The sequence below is a fragment of the Candoia aspera genome, chromosome 1 (assembly GCF_035149785.1).
Source record: "Candoia aspera isolate rCanAsp1 chromosome 1, rCanAsp1.hap2, whole genome shotgun sequence".
Taxonomy (NCBI): domain Eukaryota; kingdom Metazoa; phylum Chordata; class Lepidosauria; order Squamata; family Boidae; genus Candoia; species Candoia aspera.
In genome coordinates this window covers 176,303,302-176,319,428 of record NC_086153.1, presented here as the reverse complement: position 1 = coordinate 176,319,428, position 16,127 = coordinate 176,303,302, and the positions used below count along the sequence as shown (strand labels likewise).

At 42.0% G+C, this 16,127-nt stretch overlaps 2 protein-coding genes across 2 annotated transcripts in view; both read left to right on the top strand.

Moving 5' to 3' along the window:
• The window catches only part of NOP58 (NOP58 ribonucleoprotein), a 110,931-nt gene that overhangs the window by 46,909 nt on the left and 47,895 nt on the right, over positions 1–16,127 (top strand). The gene's annotated exons all lie outside the window — the stretch shown is intronic.
• Positions 14,407–16,127, top strand: part of BMPR2 (bone morphogenetic protein receptor type 2) — an 88,707-nt gene continuing 86,986 nt past the window's right edge. The window contains exon 1 of the mRNA XM_063317980.1: positions 14,407–15,570. Coding sequence (XP_063174050.1) covers positions 15,495–15,570 — 76 coding nt within the window. The 5' untranslated portion in view covers positions 14,407–15,494. The remainder of the gene's footprint in view (positions 15,571–16,127) is intronic.

Below are 16,127 nucleotides of genomic sequence, written 5' to 3'. Positions count from 1 at the left end.
GAGAATGTGGGGACCCTCCAGTTAAACACCTGCTATGTGCTTGTCTTTAAGAGCACAAAAGTTCATGTTTTTCGGGAATAAGGTTATGATTACTGTTGCTTTTATGCATCTTATCCAGTGGTATGCTGGTAAATGTTTAAGAGCCAGTTCTGCCAGCTCCATTGCTGGCAACGTGCAACACAGCCACACGTGGATGAGCCAGTGCAAACCAGCTCCAGCACACCACTGAACTTATCTCTTTTAAAGCAAAAAGTTATACGGTATCAAAAAGAGTTGATCTCAAATTAAATGCTTATTTACCATTTCAATTATTTTATGTACCCCCACGCCATAACGTGGAGAGCCATGGAGATGGCCTTGAAGGGAATATTCAGAAGCTGTTACAGAAACAAGGGCAGAAGCATTCCTTAAGCCCTGGGAAAGGACTTTGATGCCTGAATTAACAGTTTAACTAGGTAAGAGCTCTCAGATCTGTAAGGGTTGCCAAATGTCTTACATATCTATCTGTCCCATCATGACTTGTGATGAGTCAATTGTGGGATACATTTACACTTGATAATGCATCAGCTTGACTCCATTGGAAACCATTGTCTTTGAGTTGACATGAAAGGTTGACCTCAGACAATCCATTCACACATACAAATAGTTGTTTTCTCCTGCCATACTGAAGTGATGAATGTGCATTTAGAAATTGGCCTAATCCTTAATGAGAAAGCAATCATATTCATAAAGATTAGACTACTACTTCACTTTCCTCCACAGATCAGTGGCCCTTTTCTGACGTTTTGTGATGGCCATGACAGATAACAGCTCAGTGCCAGCCACTTCAAGGCTGAGGAGGGATCTGAACTGGGCTGTAAAAGTTTAGTAATCATTCATATAAAAAGTTTATCCCAATTTCTGAGGGGCTTAAAAAAAAAGCACCAGTATACTCTCCTATCCCATCTCTAGATAAAAGTCTTTTATTGAAACCTGGCTAATTTGCTTCTGTATTAAATGTATAACATTCTTAAGCTGCTGAAACAGGATCAAGGCTCATGGACAAAAATAACCTTTACTGCTCTTCAGAAATAACCAGCTGAACATGGCATTAAAAGCCCTCTCTCATGCCTTATATCTGCGGAAAAATACAGTAGCTGATTATCTGGGCACATTTGCTTTTTCAGATTCCACTGCCGCTGACTGGAGGTCATGAAGACCTGATAAGCATTTGCTACATATCAACAGAAGGAGATTGCAAGGTTTTCTGGCAGAATGCCCATGTTTCGTGTCTAGCCAACAACAGTTCCTGATTTTGCAATTCTGACTGTTCGTGTAAAATGCATGATATAAATATTAAGATCAAAGCTTAGACTCAGTATGTCCTGGGGCAGTGTTTCTCAACCTTGTCAACTTTAAGATGTGTGGACTACAACTCCCAGAATTCCCCAGCATGGCTGGTTGGGAAATTCTGGGAGTTGTAGTCTACACATCTTAAAGCTGACAATGTTGAGAAACACTGTCCTGGGGTGTAGCTGGAGGGGAATAAAGTCCTGATGTTTCACTGTCAGCAAAGCTTGGTTTGTCCATCAAGTAGTATCACTGGAGAGAAGCTTCCTGATCTTATATGCTTCCCATAAAGGACATTTCCTAGGGGTTAAATTATATGGAAGATACTGAGATCTCTTAGATATCTCCAGAAATAAATATTTCTTAATGTTTACATGTCTTTTGATATAAAATCATATTCTGTTGCTGTCAGATTATGGTTTTTATTGCCAAGGTTCTTTTTAAGAGCATTTGGTTGAAAGAAAGATAAAACATTTATCTGATAGCAGGTTCTGGTACGACTTTAAGAAAGAGAACTAAAGAGGAAAACAAGAAGCACAACTCTGACGTGGGGTGTTCTCATTATAGGTTGATCAGAATGAGTGCTCTGAATATTTTATGTCCCGAATAATAGGAAATAGTGAGTCAGGTAAGATCAACAATTTAAAAATGCAGATCCAATGCAAAGGGAAAGTGAGAAAGAGGCAAAGGGGCTTGTAAAGAACAATCACCTGTGTTCCAAAGCAAGGAAAACAAAAATGCAAAGCATATTTAAGAACTTGGCTTGCATTCAGAAGCATAAACTTTTTCCAGCTTGGCATTCTCTAAACATGCCGGGACTACAGTTCCTAGAATTCAGATTGAGGAAGCTTGGTATTGAGCTTGAAAGGATAGCTAAATTTAGCCCATAGATGAAGAAGTCATCATTCTAACAATGAAATTCGGGGAAATGGGTGTAAAATATCCGTTGGGACATTACGTATTAAACAATGGGAATAGGAAACATCTGCCAGATTATACGTTACATTCTTTAGCAATAGTGTAACTGGGTTAGGCCACAGAGGAACGTCTTTCAGGCACAATATCATAGATATACATATACATACATGCACACACACATATGTACATGCACATGCCCACATGAACATATATATGTTTTTTTTTAATCTGTTCAATTGTGTCTGATTCTCGGAGATGGCCTGGACAAGTCCCTGCAGCTTTTTTGGCAAGGTTTTTCAGAAGTGGCTTGCCCTTGCCTGCTTCTTAGGGCTGAGAGAGAGGGACTGGCCCAAGGTCACCCAGCTGGCTTTGTGCCCAAGGCAGGACTAGAACTCTCGGTCTCCCGGTTTCTAGCCCAGTGCCTTAATCACCACACTAGACTGGCTGGTATGTATGTATACACATGTAGGTCTTAAACTGAGCTGGGAAGTTAAACAGCAATTCATTCAAGATTTGAGGAAGCAGACAAGCTTTGCATTGATCTGCAGGTTAATACAGGAAAGCGCACTCCTTAGGTGGAGGAGAAATCTCTTGTTTTCCATTACATTCACAAGTAGCAAATGGGGACTACTGTCAAACTTGGTGCTTTTAAAAGAACTGCCCATATGTTCTAGGGGAAAGCAGCTACCAACCAAGCTGTTACAAAACAGGTTCACTGTCTCTATCTCAATAGAGAAAACACATACAAGGTGTGATTGTCTTACAAATTTACCAATCCTTTCCAAAGAGGTCATCTGTGAGTGTACTTCTTTGGTGGCAGTGCCTGCCAAAGATGTCTTTCTGACTGAAAGAAAGCCCAAAAGAGGCCTACGGGCTCTTCTCCAGCTAGGATCAACAGTTGAAAAGCCTTGCACAATTCAAGCACCAATTCTTGCCATCATGTATTCTCTCCTTCCTCCACTTGTGGCGCTGCTTCTCTATGTTGTATGGCAGGTTGGACCCCTGGTGCTGCCCAGAACATGGAGAAGCCAAACTGAATCAGAGCCTTTTGAAGGTCTCAGTACTTTGCAGTAGAATGGTCAGAGGGAGAACAAATTACACTCAGAAGAAGTCAGTTTCTTTAGGGTGCAAGTTTTGCACCTGGCTGGAATGGGCCGATATTGGAACTTTCGTAAAATATGAAGTAGATCTGACAAGCCAGACAATTGCTCACCCCTGACATAGACACTGCTTCCTGCAGCACTGTGGGTTAGTAGATTTTCCACAAAAGCAGGAAGTTCCTAATATCCTTTCCTTAAGACTAAGCTGCAGTTGTTACATCCCATACTCTCATCCCATTTCCTGCTTTTAACTTCGGTCAACTTCATTTACCTCCAATCGTCCTTCATTTATCTGCGGGGTATATTTCCTATCCCTACTTTGTAAGTAGAATACTTTATTTATGGTCAGAGACTAGCTGCCAATTACACATTACACCATCAAGAGAATAATGAAACCTCTTAGAAATTTAGCCAGTATTGTGTCTAAAAGTCTCAGATCGTTGTAACTATAAATCTGTGAGATGTACAGCAGATTACCTTAGCCTTAAAATTATTTATACAGATGTGAACTTAATGACTGCCTCTCCTAATATCAAAACACAGAAAAGCATCCGCAATCTTGTGGGCCTGGTCAATAACAGAGCTTTTAATTTGTTTCTTCCAAGCAGCAGAAGATTGAAAGGTAACTCCCAAATATCTAAATGCCTTAATTTGCTCTGTGCAAGTGCCACTAGTCTTCCAGTGATGTCTACAGCTTGCCATTGGTACTTGTACCTGACCAGTTTGATTTTGGGGCTTTAATGAATTCAAATACCTGCTTTTTCAAGAAAATTATGTGGTACTTTAGAATAACAATCAAGCAGGTTTTTATAATGTAGGCAAACTCCCAACATTTGAATGGTTCTGCATGTGATTCTCATCCTGTGATGAGAGATTGCTTGGAAGAACAGTGATAAACAGATACAGTGTGCTCTTCTCACTTCAAGGCAAACTGACAGAGCAACTACAGTAGCAATACTGTGAACATTCACTTGGAAGTAAGCCCCAGTGAAACCAGCAGAATGCTGTCCCCAATAAATATCAGGTTATACTTTGAAATATGCATGCACGTTTCACATCCCTGACCTACTTCTCAGTTTTAATAAATAACGAAAGTATAAAAATAACAACATATACATTTCAACAGAAGAACATATATGTAGCTCAAGGCTGAACTGTGGAGTCCTTGGTGCTCTCTGAGCTTGGTTGTTTGCTTGCAGGCATTTCATTACCCAACTAGGTAACATCATCCTGCTAGTGGGTGTGGGGTTTGCTCCCTGTTTATATGCAGTAGCTCGCCCTGCCAGTGTTGGTGGGGTGTGGTTTTCTCCTTGGTAGTTCCTTGATTATGGTATCGTTTTCTGCTTGATTGTTTGTCTGGTGTTAATCCATGCTTCTCTGGGTGTTGGTTGCTGGAGAGGATGTGTTCTGGTTTTTTTGTTTCCTTTTTAGCTTTTTTATTGTTTCTTTTGTGGTTTATGTCTATGTGTCTATTGATGGCTGATTTGTCTGAATGCCAAGCTTCCAGGAATCCTCTAGTGTTTTTGGATTTAGCTTGGTCTAGGACCAAGTCTACACACCATTCAAAAGAGACAATAAAAAAGCTAAAAAGGAAACAAAAAGTATTCATGTGTGCACTCAGATCCCCAAAGGTAAAGTCTTTAAGCTGAACTTCTGGTGACTTGATTTCATGTAGTGTTCTGTACACAATATAGAAGTGGTATGCCACTGCTTTCTTGCAGGATTAAGAGGAATGATGAGAGAGCAAAGGAGAGGATGTGGGAATATGGGTCTGGATATTTTAAATACAGTAAAATGTTTGTGACTGTGATTCCCTTGATCTTATTGTCTAAAGCAGAAGCATCTAAGTTTAGCTGGCTGAAAGTCTTAATAGGATTTTCTGTCAAACTCCATTATTTAATCAATTTTAGAGGTTGCATTAAACTGATGTAGTTTTACTCTCTTTGAACAGCGATTATTTTCCTTCTGCTATTGATAAGAATAATCATAATTGGGGGTTTGGGTTCAAAACTTTAGAATGGTGAGTGAATAGTGTTAATGGAATTTGTCAACAGTTTCTTACTAAAAGACTTGGAAAGGAAATTAGAAATATGAGTGAAACTCCATGTCTTGCCCAGTTTTCTATTAATCTTGTTGGAGTATGAAAAGAAAAGATATTTAAGGAGTTAATTAAGTAAAATAAATTAATCTCCATCATTCCACCCAGGGATCATAACTGATATAAAGCTATACATTACTACATTTTATGGGGATTTTGTTACACACAAATAACAGCACCATCTGCATATAACAAGAAATGTTCTCTTCCTTCCTACCTAAGTGTTAGATGTTACTCTTATTATCATAAAATCATTATAATAGGAGGACCCTCATGTTGAGCTTGTCTCTTGGTGATTGCATCCATGAGTTTTGTTTTGTTTTGTTTTTGTCATTGTTAGAGAAGTAGTTAGCCATTGTCTTCTTCCGGTGCCCCAATCTAGCCTATGGTTCACAACCAAGTACTGGAAACCAAGCAGTAGGATCTCTAGCCAATACTAACCAGGGGTAATCCTGCTTAGTTTCTAAGCTAGGTGCTGTTATTGTTGGTGATTTTAGCTATCCTAATCTGTGTGAACAAGAGAAACGAAATAGAGAAATAAAAGATGTATTTCATGCATCTTTATGTCTTTGAGAGATTTCTATTGATACAAATTCCAGCTGTTAGGGTTTGTGAGGCTGCTGTAGCCATGTGCATCAATGCTCAAATCAAACATAAGAAACGTTAGAGCTACTTCGCTTTACCAAAATTGAGAATGAATAAGAACATGGTTTTCCTAAGTGCATCATTATGAAAAATGTAAACCCCTTCCTTCAGGCTATCAGTAGCTTCTTATTTTAAATCAGATTTTGTAAGTCTGCACATAATCATTAAAGATTTGACTAAACTTTTGTATACTGTTTCTGAGGGAATTGTAACTTTACCATGAATGGTCACATAGGTTTATGTGTTCCCACATTAGCTAAATGCTTAATCTCCAGAATCCTCTTAGCTTTAGAAGAACTTTAACTTCTGTTCTGAAGGAATGCAGGCCTGACCTTGGAATGGAGAAGGAATGAGCAAGGGGGAAACTCAGAAAAGATCACTCAGTCCTGAGAAAGAGGAAAGCCCAAGAAGGAATCTGAAAATAACCTTGCCTTGATTTTGTTTGGTAGGAGATGAGTCAGAGAGAAACTCTGAGAGGCTTTCAAGATTCTGTTATTCTGTGCCACAACAATAAAGAGCCTTCCTGGAATCCCTGCCATGGCTGTTTCTTGACCTGGCCTACCCCAAAGGGATGACAGCTATTGACTACAGAAATTATTACGTAAATGTTTATCCCCAGTAATCTAATCTTTATAGTTACAGTCACAGACCAATATTTTGAATAATGATTATAAAAAGCTACAAGGTTCAAATTAAAAAGCATTAACATTTCTGATATCAATAAAAGGAAATCGTTCACTATAATGCAATACATGTGAATAATAGAATATTAATTTAAAGAACCGTTAATAACCTCCCCCTAAACATTGAAAACAAACAGAAGGGTTTTAAAACTACTTTGAGTAAGGTACTAAAACTTATTTAATGGCTTATTAAATGCTAAGCTCTAAGCAAGTGTGAATGCACATGTATGTGTGTGTGTGTGTATATATGTGTGTGCAACAACCGATGAGGTAGAAATTAAATTATATAATAGTGGAATCTTCAGGATTAAAGGACTAATTTCCTGCATAAAGCAATTTTGCAACTCTCTTAGAGAAGTTAGGGTTTCAGTCCAACAACAGAAACAATAGTTAGTGAATTAAGTTGTCTTCAGAAGAAGTAAAACTTCTATAAGCAAGCAGAGTTATGAAGGTAGGACACTGCCGCTGTTGCAGAAAGGAAGGAAACATGAACTAGAGTTTCAGGTTTGTTAATTCTATTAACTTCAAAAAATATTAACTAAATATTTAATTAATATTTAGCTCCCAATGACTCTATCCAGTTCACAACAATCAAAACAAGGAAATTACAATTAAAACAATTAAAAGGAAGAAAAAGAAGATAAAAGATAGCAAGAATGACAGAACAGGTGGAAAAGAAGCAAGGGTCTCACTGTTGCCAAAGGCCTGGGTGAAGAGCCAGGTCTTCATGGCTCTTCTAAACAACAGCAGAGTGGGGGCCAACTGGATCTCTGGGGGAACCTCATTCCAGAGGGAGGCACTGCTACAGACAAGGCATGCTTCCAGGGTCCTGATAGATGACATTGTTTAACTGAAGTAACCCGGAGTGTGCCAACCCTGCATGATTGAATTGGCAGATACTACAGGAGATAGGTAGTCCCTCAAGTAACCAGGCCCTATGCCATGTAGGGTTTTATAGGTAATGATCAGCACCTTGAATCACACCTAGAAGCAAACTGGCAACCAGTGCATAGTTGGTACATGGGCATACTGAGACATGCCCATCACGGCCCATGACACTGCTTTCTGGACCATTTAGAGTTTCTGACTGGTCTTCAATGGCAGCCCCACAGAGTGCATTGCAGTAATCAAGCCACAAGGTGACCAGGGCATGAGTGACTGTCTGAAGGGCCCCTCTGATCTAGGAAAGGGCACAACTGGTGCACCAGATGAAGTTGTGCAAAGGCCTTCATGGCCACAGCTGCCACCTGCTTTTTCATCCACTATTTTTGATGTATTTGCTCTAAAAAACACATCCATGTTGTTCTCTAAGTTACCTAATACTCAACAGGGTATGTCACTTCAGAAATGTGTTCTTCACAAAATAATTTTCTTACTAAATGGTCATTAACCCCATAAAGCCATGTTAAATGAATAAAGTCCACTACAATAATTTCCATTCTAAAGTTTTAATCACCAAAAACCTACCATTTACTTCCCTCTATGCAGACATAAAGGGAATATCTGAAAAAAATGAGTAAGTTTAATTACGAATCCAAGTTCAAGGACTGCATCTCTCAACAATATTAGAATTTAATTTTTGACCCTAGAGATAGAAGAGTTGCCTCAATTGCCAATTCTTTCTTTTGGGAGAAAAGGGGAAGTATTATTCCTTCCCACTCTGTTTCTCTCTCCCTCCAAAACCCTTGATGAAGGCTGGGACTGGCAGGGATGTAGAGACGAATTGGATTGGGCTGAGCAATGAAATAGGACACTCAAAAGCCCATCAATTCTGTAAGCAGGTCTGAATCTGAAAACTCAGTCAAGTCACGTGCTCTAGGGGCTCCTCTGCACATCCTTTCCTGCTTGTTCCAGCAGGAGGACAGCCCAGTACAGTAGATGTTTCTTGAGGACAGGAATGCACGACGTCATCCTCAACCTGCTCTGAGCCCACTGCAAAAGGTATCTTCTGCTTTGTTGTTGTTTATTCGTTTAGTCGCTTCCGACTCCTCATGACTTCATGGACCAGCCCACGCCAGAGCTTTCTGTCAGTCGTCAACACCCCCAGCTCCCCCAGGGACGAGTCCATCACCTCTAGAATATCATCCATCCACCTTGCCCTTGGTCGGCCCCTCTTCCTTTTGCCTTCCACTCTCCCTAGCATCAGCATCTTCTCCAGGGTGTCCTGTCTTCTCATTATGTGGCCAAAGTATTTCAGTTTTGCCTTTAATATCATTCCCTCAAGTGAGCAATCTGGCTTTATTTCCTGGAGGATGGACTGGTCTGATCTTCTTGCAGTCCAAGGTACTCTCAGCATTTTCCTCCAACACCACAGTTCAAAAGCATCGATCTTCCTTCTCTCAGCCTTCCTTATGGTCCAGCTCTCACAGCCATATGTTACTACGGGGAACACCATTGCTTTAACTATGCGGACCTTTGTTGTCAGTGTGATGTCTCTGCTCTTAACTATTTTATCGAGATTTGTCATTGCTCTTCTCCCAAGGATTAAGCATCTTCTGATTTCCTGACTGCAGTCAGCATCTGCAGTAATATTCGCACCTAGAAATACAAAGTCTTTCACTGCTTCTACATTTTCTCCCTCTATTTGCCAGTTATCAATCAAGCTGGTTGCCATAATCTTGGTTTTTTTGAGGTTTAGCTGCAAGCCAGCTTTTGCACTTTCTTCTTTCACCTTCATCATAAGGCGCCTCAGTTCCTCTTCGCTTTCAGCCATCAAAGTGGTATCATCTGCATATCTGAGATTGTTAATGTTTCTTCCAGTGATTTTAACTCCAGCCTTGGATTCCTCAAGCCCAGCACGTCACATGATGTGTTCTGCGTACAAGTTGAATAGGTAGGGTGAGAGTATACAGCCCTGCCATACTCCTTTCCCAATCTTAAACCAGTCCATTGTTCCGTGGTCTGTTCTTACTGTTGCTACTTGGTCATTATACAGATTCTTCAGGAGGCATACAAGATGACTTGGTATCCCCAGACCACTAAGAACTTGCCACAATGTGTTATGGTCCACACAGTCAAAGGCTTTAGAATAGTCAATAAAACAGAAATAGATGTTTTTCTGAAACTCCCTGGCTTTTTCCATTACCCAGCGGATATTGGCAATTTGGTCCCAAGTTCCTCTGCCTTTTCTAAACCCAGCTTGTACATCTGGCAATTCTCGCTCCATGAATTGCTGAAGTCTACCTTGCAGGATCTTGAGCATTAGCTTACTGGCATGTGAAATGAGTGCCACTGTTCAATAGTTTGAACATTCTTTAGTGTTTCCCTTTTTTGGTATGGGGATATAAGTTGATTTTTTCCAGTCTGATGGCCATTCTTGAGTTTTCCAAATTTGCTGGCATATAGCATGCATTACCTTGACAGCACCATCTTGCAAGATTTTGAACAGTTCAGCTGGGATGCTGCCGTCTCCTGCTGCCTTGTTATTAGCGATGCTTCTTAAGGCCCATTCAACCTCACTCTTCGGGACGTCTGGCTCCAGCTCACTGACCACACCATCAGAGCTATCCCCAATGTTGTTATCCTTCTTATACAGGTCTTCTGTATATTCTTGCCACCTTTTCTTGATCTCTTCTTCTTCTGTTAGGTCCTTGCCATCTTTGTTTTTGATCATACCCATTTTGGCCTGGAATTTACCTCCAATGTTTCTACTTTTCTGGAAGAGGTCTCTTGTCCTTCCTATTCTATTGTCTTCTTCCAGTTCTACGCATTGCTTGTTTAAAAATAATTCCTTATCTCTTCTGGCTAACCTCTGGAATTTTGCATATAATTGGGCATATCTCCCCCTATCGCTGTTGCCTTTTGCTTTCCTTCTTTCTTGGGCTACTTCTAGTGTCTCAGCAGACAGCCATTTTGCCTTCTTGGTTTTCTCTTTCTTTGGGATGTATTTTGTTTCCGCCTCCTGAACGATGTTGCAAACTTCTGTCCATAGTTCTTCCGGGACCCTATCTACTAAGTCCAGTCCCTTAAATCTATTCTTCACCTCCACTGCATATTCCTTAGGAATATTAGTGAGCTCATATCTAGCTGATCTGTGGGTCTTCCCTAATCTCTTTACTCTGATCCTAAATTGTGCAAGAAGAAGTTCGTGATCGGAACTACAGTCAGCTCCAGGTCTTGTTTTTACCGACTGTATAGATGTCCGCCACCTTTGGCTGCAAAGGATGTAGTCAATCTGATTTCGGTGTTGTCCATCTGGTGAAGTCCATGTATAAAGCCGTCTCTTCGGTTGTTGGAAGAGAGTGTTTGTTATGCAGAGTGAGTTGCCTTGGCAAAATTCTATCAGCCTATGTCCTGCTTCGTTTTGTTCTCCTAGGCCATGCTTACCTGTAATTCCAGGTGTCATTTGACTGCCCACCTTAGCATTCCAGTCTCCTGTGATGAAAATAACATCTCTTTTAGGTGTGTTGTCCAGTAGGTGCTGCAGATCCTCATAGAACTGCTCTACTTCAGCTTCTTCAGCATTTGTGGTTGGGGCGTATATTTGGATCACTGTGATGTTAGATGGCTTGCCCTGAATTCGAACTGAGATCATTCTGCCGTTTTTTGGATTGTATCCAAGCACTGCTTTAGCCACTTTACTATTAATTATGAAGGCTACTCCATTTCTTCTGTGGTCCTCTTGTCCACAGTAGTAGATCTGGTGGTCATTTGATGTGAAGTGGCCCATTCCAGTCCATTTCAGTTCACTGACGCCCAAAATGTCTATCTTTAATCTTGACATCTCACCAGTAACCACATCCAATTTGCCCTGGCTCATAGATCTTACATTCCAGGTTCCAGTGGTGTGTTGATCCTTAGAACATCGGATTCGCTGTTCACCACCAGCACCGTCGGCCGCTAGCCGTCCTTTCGACTTTGAGCTAGCTGCGTCGTCACGTCTGGGGCTAGTAGAGCTCATCCTCTGTTCCTCCCCAGTAGCATTTTGACCATCTTCCGACCTGGGGGTCTCATCTTCCGATGGTATACCGATATATCTCTGGTTGTACTGATCCATTTAGTTTTCACGGCAAGAATACTGGGGTGGGTTGCCATGACCTTCCCCAGGGATCGCATTTAGTCTGACCTCTCTGTCATGACCTTCCCGTCTTGGGTGGCCCTTCACGGTTGAGCTCATGGCATCATTGAGGTGCTCAAGCTCCAGCACCACGACCAGGTAACGATCCTTTGCTGAAGCATCTTCTGCTAGTCTTTTCTTTTTAAAGAAACTTTATTAAATTTTCTACATAGAGATAAAATACAAAAAGATAAAATAAAGAAAAAAAGAGACAAACTAAAAAGTGCAGAAAGAAATGGAAAGAAATACAGCAAAAAGACTAATCTCTTACTCTAATTTTGACTATAATAAACATTATTTCTATAATCTATACCAACCTAATCATCAAATCCCAAAATCAAAACTTCATCTTCTTCAGTTACAAGCAGAAAGTCCAAAAGTGGTTTCCAAGTAGAAACAAAAGTAGACAAAGTATTTTCTCTAAACAATATAGTCAGTTTTGCCATCTTTGCCAGTTCCATTAGTTGTATCATCCATTCTTCCACTGTAGGAATTTGTTAGTCCTTTCACTTTTGTGCATAAAAAAATGTCTTGTGGCTGTTATCATATACAAAAACGTCCCAAATTTTATTTCAAGCTGTTTGTCCATCAAACCTAAAAGGAAAGCTTCTGATTTCAATTGTACATTCATCTTTCTTGATCTGCATCAAAGGTAGCAGTTTCCATATTCTGCCAGCAAGAGTGGGGCTGTGCAGTTTGCCTGCTTGGCTTCAGTTGCTTGCAGGCAAATGCCTCTGCTTCATTTAGCTGCGGTAGGTAAGCCCCCTTCCTCCCTCTTTTAAATTATGTGAAATTGACAAGAGTTCTAGCAGTTTCCCCTCCTAGCCCAGGTGACAGAAGGAATAGTAAAACTTTTTCTCCTCACTCCTCTACTAGTGGATGGAGGTGTCAAATAAGAGGGGGAGTCAGCAGAGGGGGATTTACACAAAATCACGGAAACCACACGTCCACCAAGGTCTTCTTCCCATGGAAAGGAAAGCCATGGTTCTTTGGGGGCAGGAGTGGGGGAGGCAATAAAGCAGCAGGGTATTCAAGAATAGGGAGCCTTGGTATTTTTATTTAGTTATGAACTGAATGACCACAGATATTTAAAAAGGATATTTTTTAAAAGCAAAAACTATAAAATACTTTAGAAGCGAGAATGACACAAAAGCTGGCGAGCTTTGTAACCTGCGTACATATCACAAGCAAGATGTGCTGAATATGAATCAAGGCCACCAAGTAGCAGGGAGTGCCATAGCAAACAGACTCTTGCACATAAAAAGTTGAATGGTTTGAACTTGGGACAGCAATTTCTCAAGCCGGCTTTCTTTCCACACTGTTTCAGAAGAAACCAGCAACTCAAGGCTGCTGTGTGGACCAGCCATGAAAAATAAGGGCAGATATTCTGAAAACTCTCAACTTCTGATTATACTTTTGTGTGTTTAAAAACACCACCACCACCACCTTCTTTCCTCAGGTTTTATCTTTCTTAACCTTGGGTGCTTACCATGCATTCCTCTAGAACAGTGTTTCTCCATCTCAGCGACTTAAAGATGTGCAGATTTCAAATCCACACATCTTGAAGTTGCTGACATTTAGAAACACTTTTTGTAATAGCTTTGTTTATTCGTTCAGTCGCTTCCGACTCTTCGTGACTTCATGGACCAGCCCACGCCAGAGCTTCCTGTCGGTCATCAACACCCCCAGCTCCCCCAGGGACAAATCCTTAGAAACACTGCAAAAAGCAAATGCAAAGCTTCCAGGGGTTTTTACTTTCCCAACTCTGGCCATCTTTCTCAACTAACGTTCTGGGTTAGGAATGAGATACGTGTATCTCTTCGCTGAACTTACTTTCCGTAAATTAACAGGCTGATAAGACTCTAATCCAGAGTACAACTCGTTAGAATACATCGTTTAAGGGAACTAAGACTTTACTCCCGACGAGTAAAAATGCCCCCAATATGAGCTTTTATTTTATTTGCTGATCTTGGCTTCGCTAGCTGTAAAGCATTCTCAAGACCACTGGATGGTTGAGCGATACAGAAAATAAAGCAAATACTGCGGAGCAACTGCTGCGGAACGCAAGAGCAGTCGCCAGAGAAGGGAAGAATCGCAAACGCTCCTCGCCTCCTCCCCCCACGCAGTTTTGCTGGAGCCGCCAATCTGGCAAACTAGCAATTCTTGGCAACACGGCGGTGCGGGAGGGGCGCAGAAAGCCTTGTATCGGCCCCCTCTTCTTCGGCCCTCCCGCAACTCCACAGAAAAGGCCTCGAGGGTAACAGCGGCAAGGGTCGCCGGCTGAGCGGGTCGCTCTAGCTCGAGCAGGAGAGCCGTCTCTATGCTCCGAGGCATCCAAAAGGAGGCGGGCTGCGTCTGACCGGCATGTGAGGATCAGAGGCCCCGGGAAGGAGGGAGGGAGAGCTCTTGCTCAGCAGACGGGTGGAGCGGAGCAGCGGCAGGATAGGGCGGGGCGGGGCTTCGCGGCGCCCACGGGCCAGGCGCTCAGACTGGCAGTTCAGTAGCGACTCCCCTTTGTGTCTGGCTGAGAGAAGGGGAGCCGCTGCCTGCCAGCCAGCCAAGCCCAGCAGCCGGCGGCGGGGAGGCGACGCGCCGTGAGAATCCCCCCGAACGAAGCCTTCCTTGGGCAGGCTCCCTTCACCCGGAGGGCAGAGGAAGGGCCGGGCAGATTGGGAGCTGCCTCGCCAGTGGGGTGGAGGAGACGGGGCAGGGCCGTGAGTGAGTGCGGGTGCATGAGGGCGAAAGGGTTTGGCTGCCGCTGGAGCGCTTGTCACGGGTCCCCCCTCCGGTTCTGGTCGTTAGAAACCCGGGCTCTTGCCAAGGGAGGGAAGAGGGTGGAAGAACTGGCTCTCCCCTCCCCTCTTTCCACTGTGGTCAAGAAGGGAGGGAGGGGGCAGAGAGAAAGAAAGTGAATTTTTCGAAGGGCTGGGGAAGAGGAAAGGCCTCTTTGCGCTGGGGCTGCTTGGAGCCAGGAACTGGGAAGCCCTGATTTGCTGGGGCTGCTTCATAGAAACGCCAGGACTTTCTGCCCGTTTCCTTGGTCGGAGTTGTTTCCTTTTCCGCGTACTTGCGTGCGTGTGGGTGCGCGTGTAAAGCAAAGTGGATGCTGAGTGTTTCAAATTTTAATTCGAGGCTGATGACACGTAATGGGGCAGTTGGTCCTTAAAATTCCCTGTAAAGAAGATGACGCCTTATTATTTCTGAGTGACTGGAAATAACCTTTTCTTGAGAAAGGTGCAAAACAAAGATTTGGATCCTGTTCTCCCTATCTTAAATCTTGGCCTTTAAATCTGTCTACATCTGCCCTTTTGTGGTGACAATTGATTTTTTTTTTGGTCTTTTTCACCTCTGGATATGATTCATTTGGAACCTGAGTGGTGTGGTGACACTCTGAAGACACATGGGAATTAATTGGAATTTCAGTATTACAATAATGACCATCATCTTGAGAAAAAGAACATGCATGTTGGTTTGAGAAAAACTCATCCTCTGAGGCCAAGCCCTGAAACATGAAGGTGGATTTGCTTAATGGAGTAAAAGCTCCTCTTATCTACCATTTGCCCTTTCAGACTGGATTGTAAACTGAGGGATTAAGACTCTTGGGAGACAACAGATTTCCTCCTGTCAGCGTTTTCTAAACTGTACACAGCTGGATTCCTCTAAATATGACTGGCTTGCTGCAGCACCTTTTGCTGGTGCTCTTGTTCTCCAGTGCCACCTTACAACTCAGCATTGCGGCTGGTAAGTAGCCAGTGGGTGTAACATGACAGCATGTTCTGCAAACAGATTAAACTGGATTACTTGGATTTAAACCAGTCAGTCTCTGATAAAGTCCGTGGGAATAAATGGTAAATTTAAATAATTTGGCTCAGTTCTGTGGATTGCATCCACGTTCTTTTTTGCTAAAGAAATGGCGTGTGGCTCAGATCTTTTAAAAACGTCTTGGAAATTGTTGTGGTGTTCAGAGGTGTGCACTTGTCTTGCAGTATTTTAGATGAGCACAGTCTGTGTTCATTGAATATATCTTGATCTTAAAATACTAGTCAAGATACATCTTTTCAAAGAATGTTTCTAAATGAAGTGGGATTACACAACATGTGATTAAAAAAACATTGATTAGTTGTGCATGAAATCTTTGTTCACAGCCATTGACATGATCAGTGGTTCTTCAGAATCATTAACTTAGGTAATAAAAATTGCAAAACAATATATACTCTCTGGGTATTAAGTGACTCTGTCAATGTCTAGAATGACATATCAAGAATGATACATAGCTGTTCCTATAGAACTGCACTACA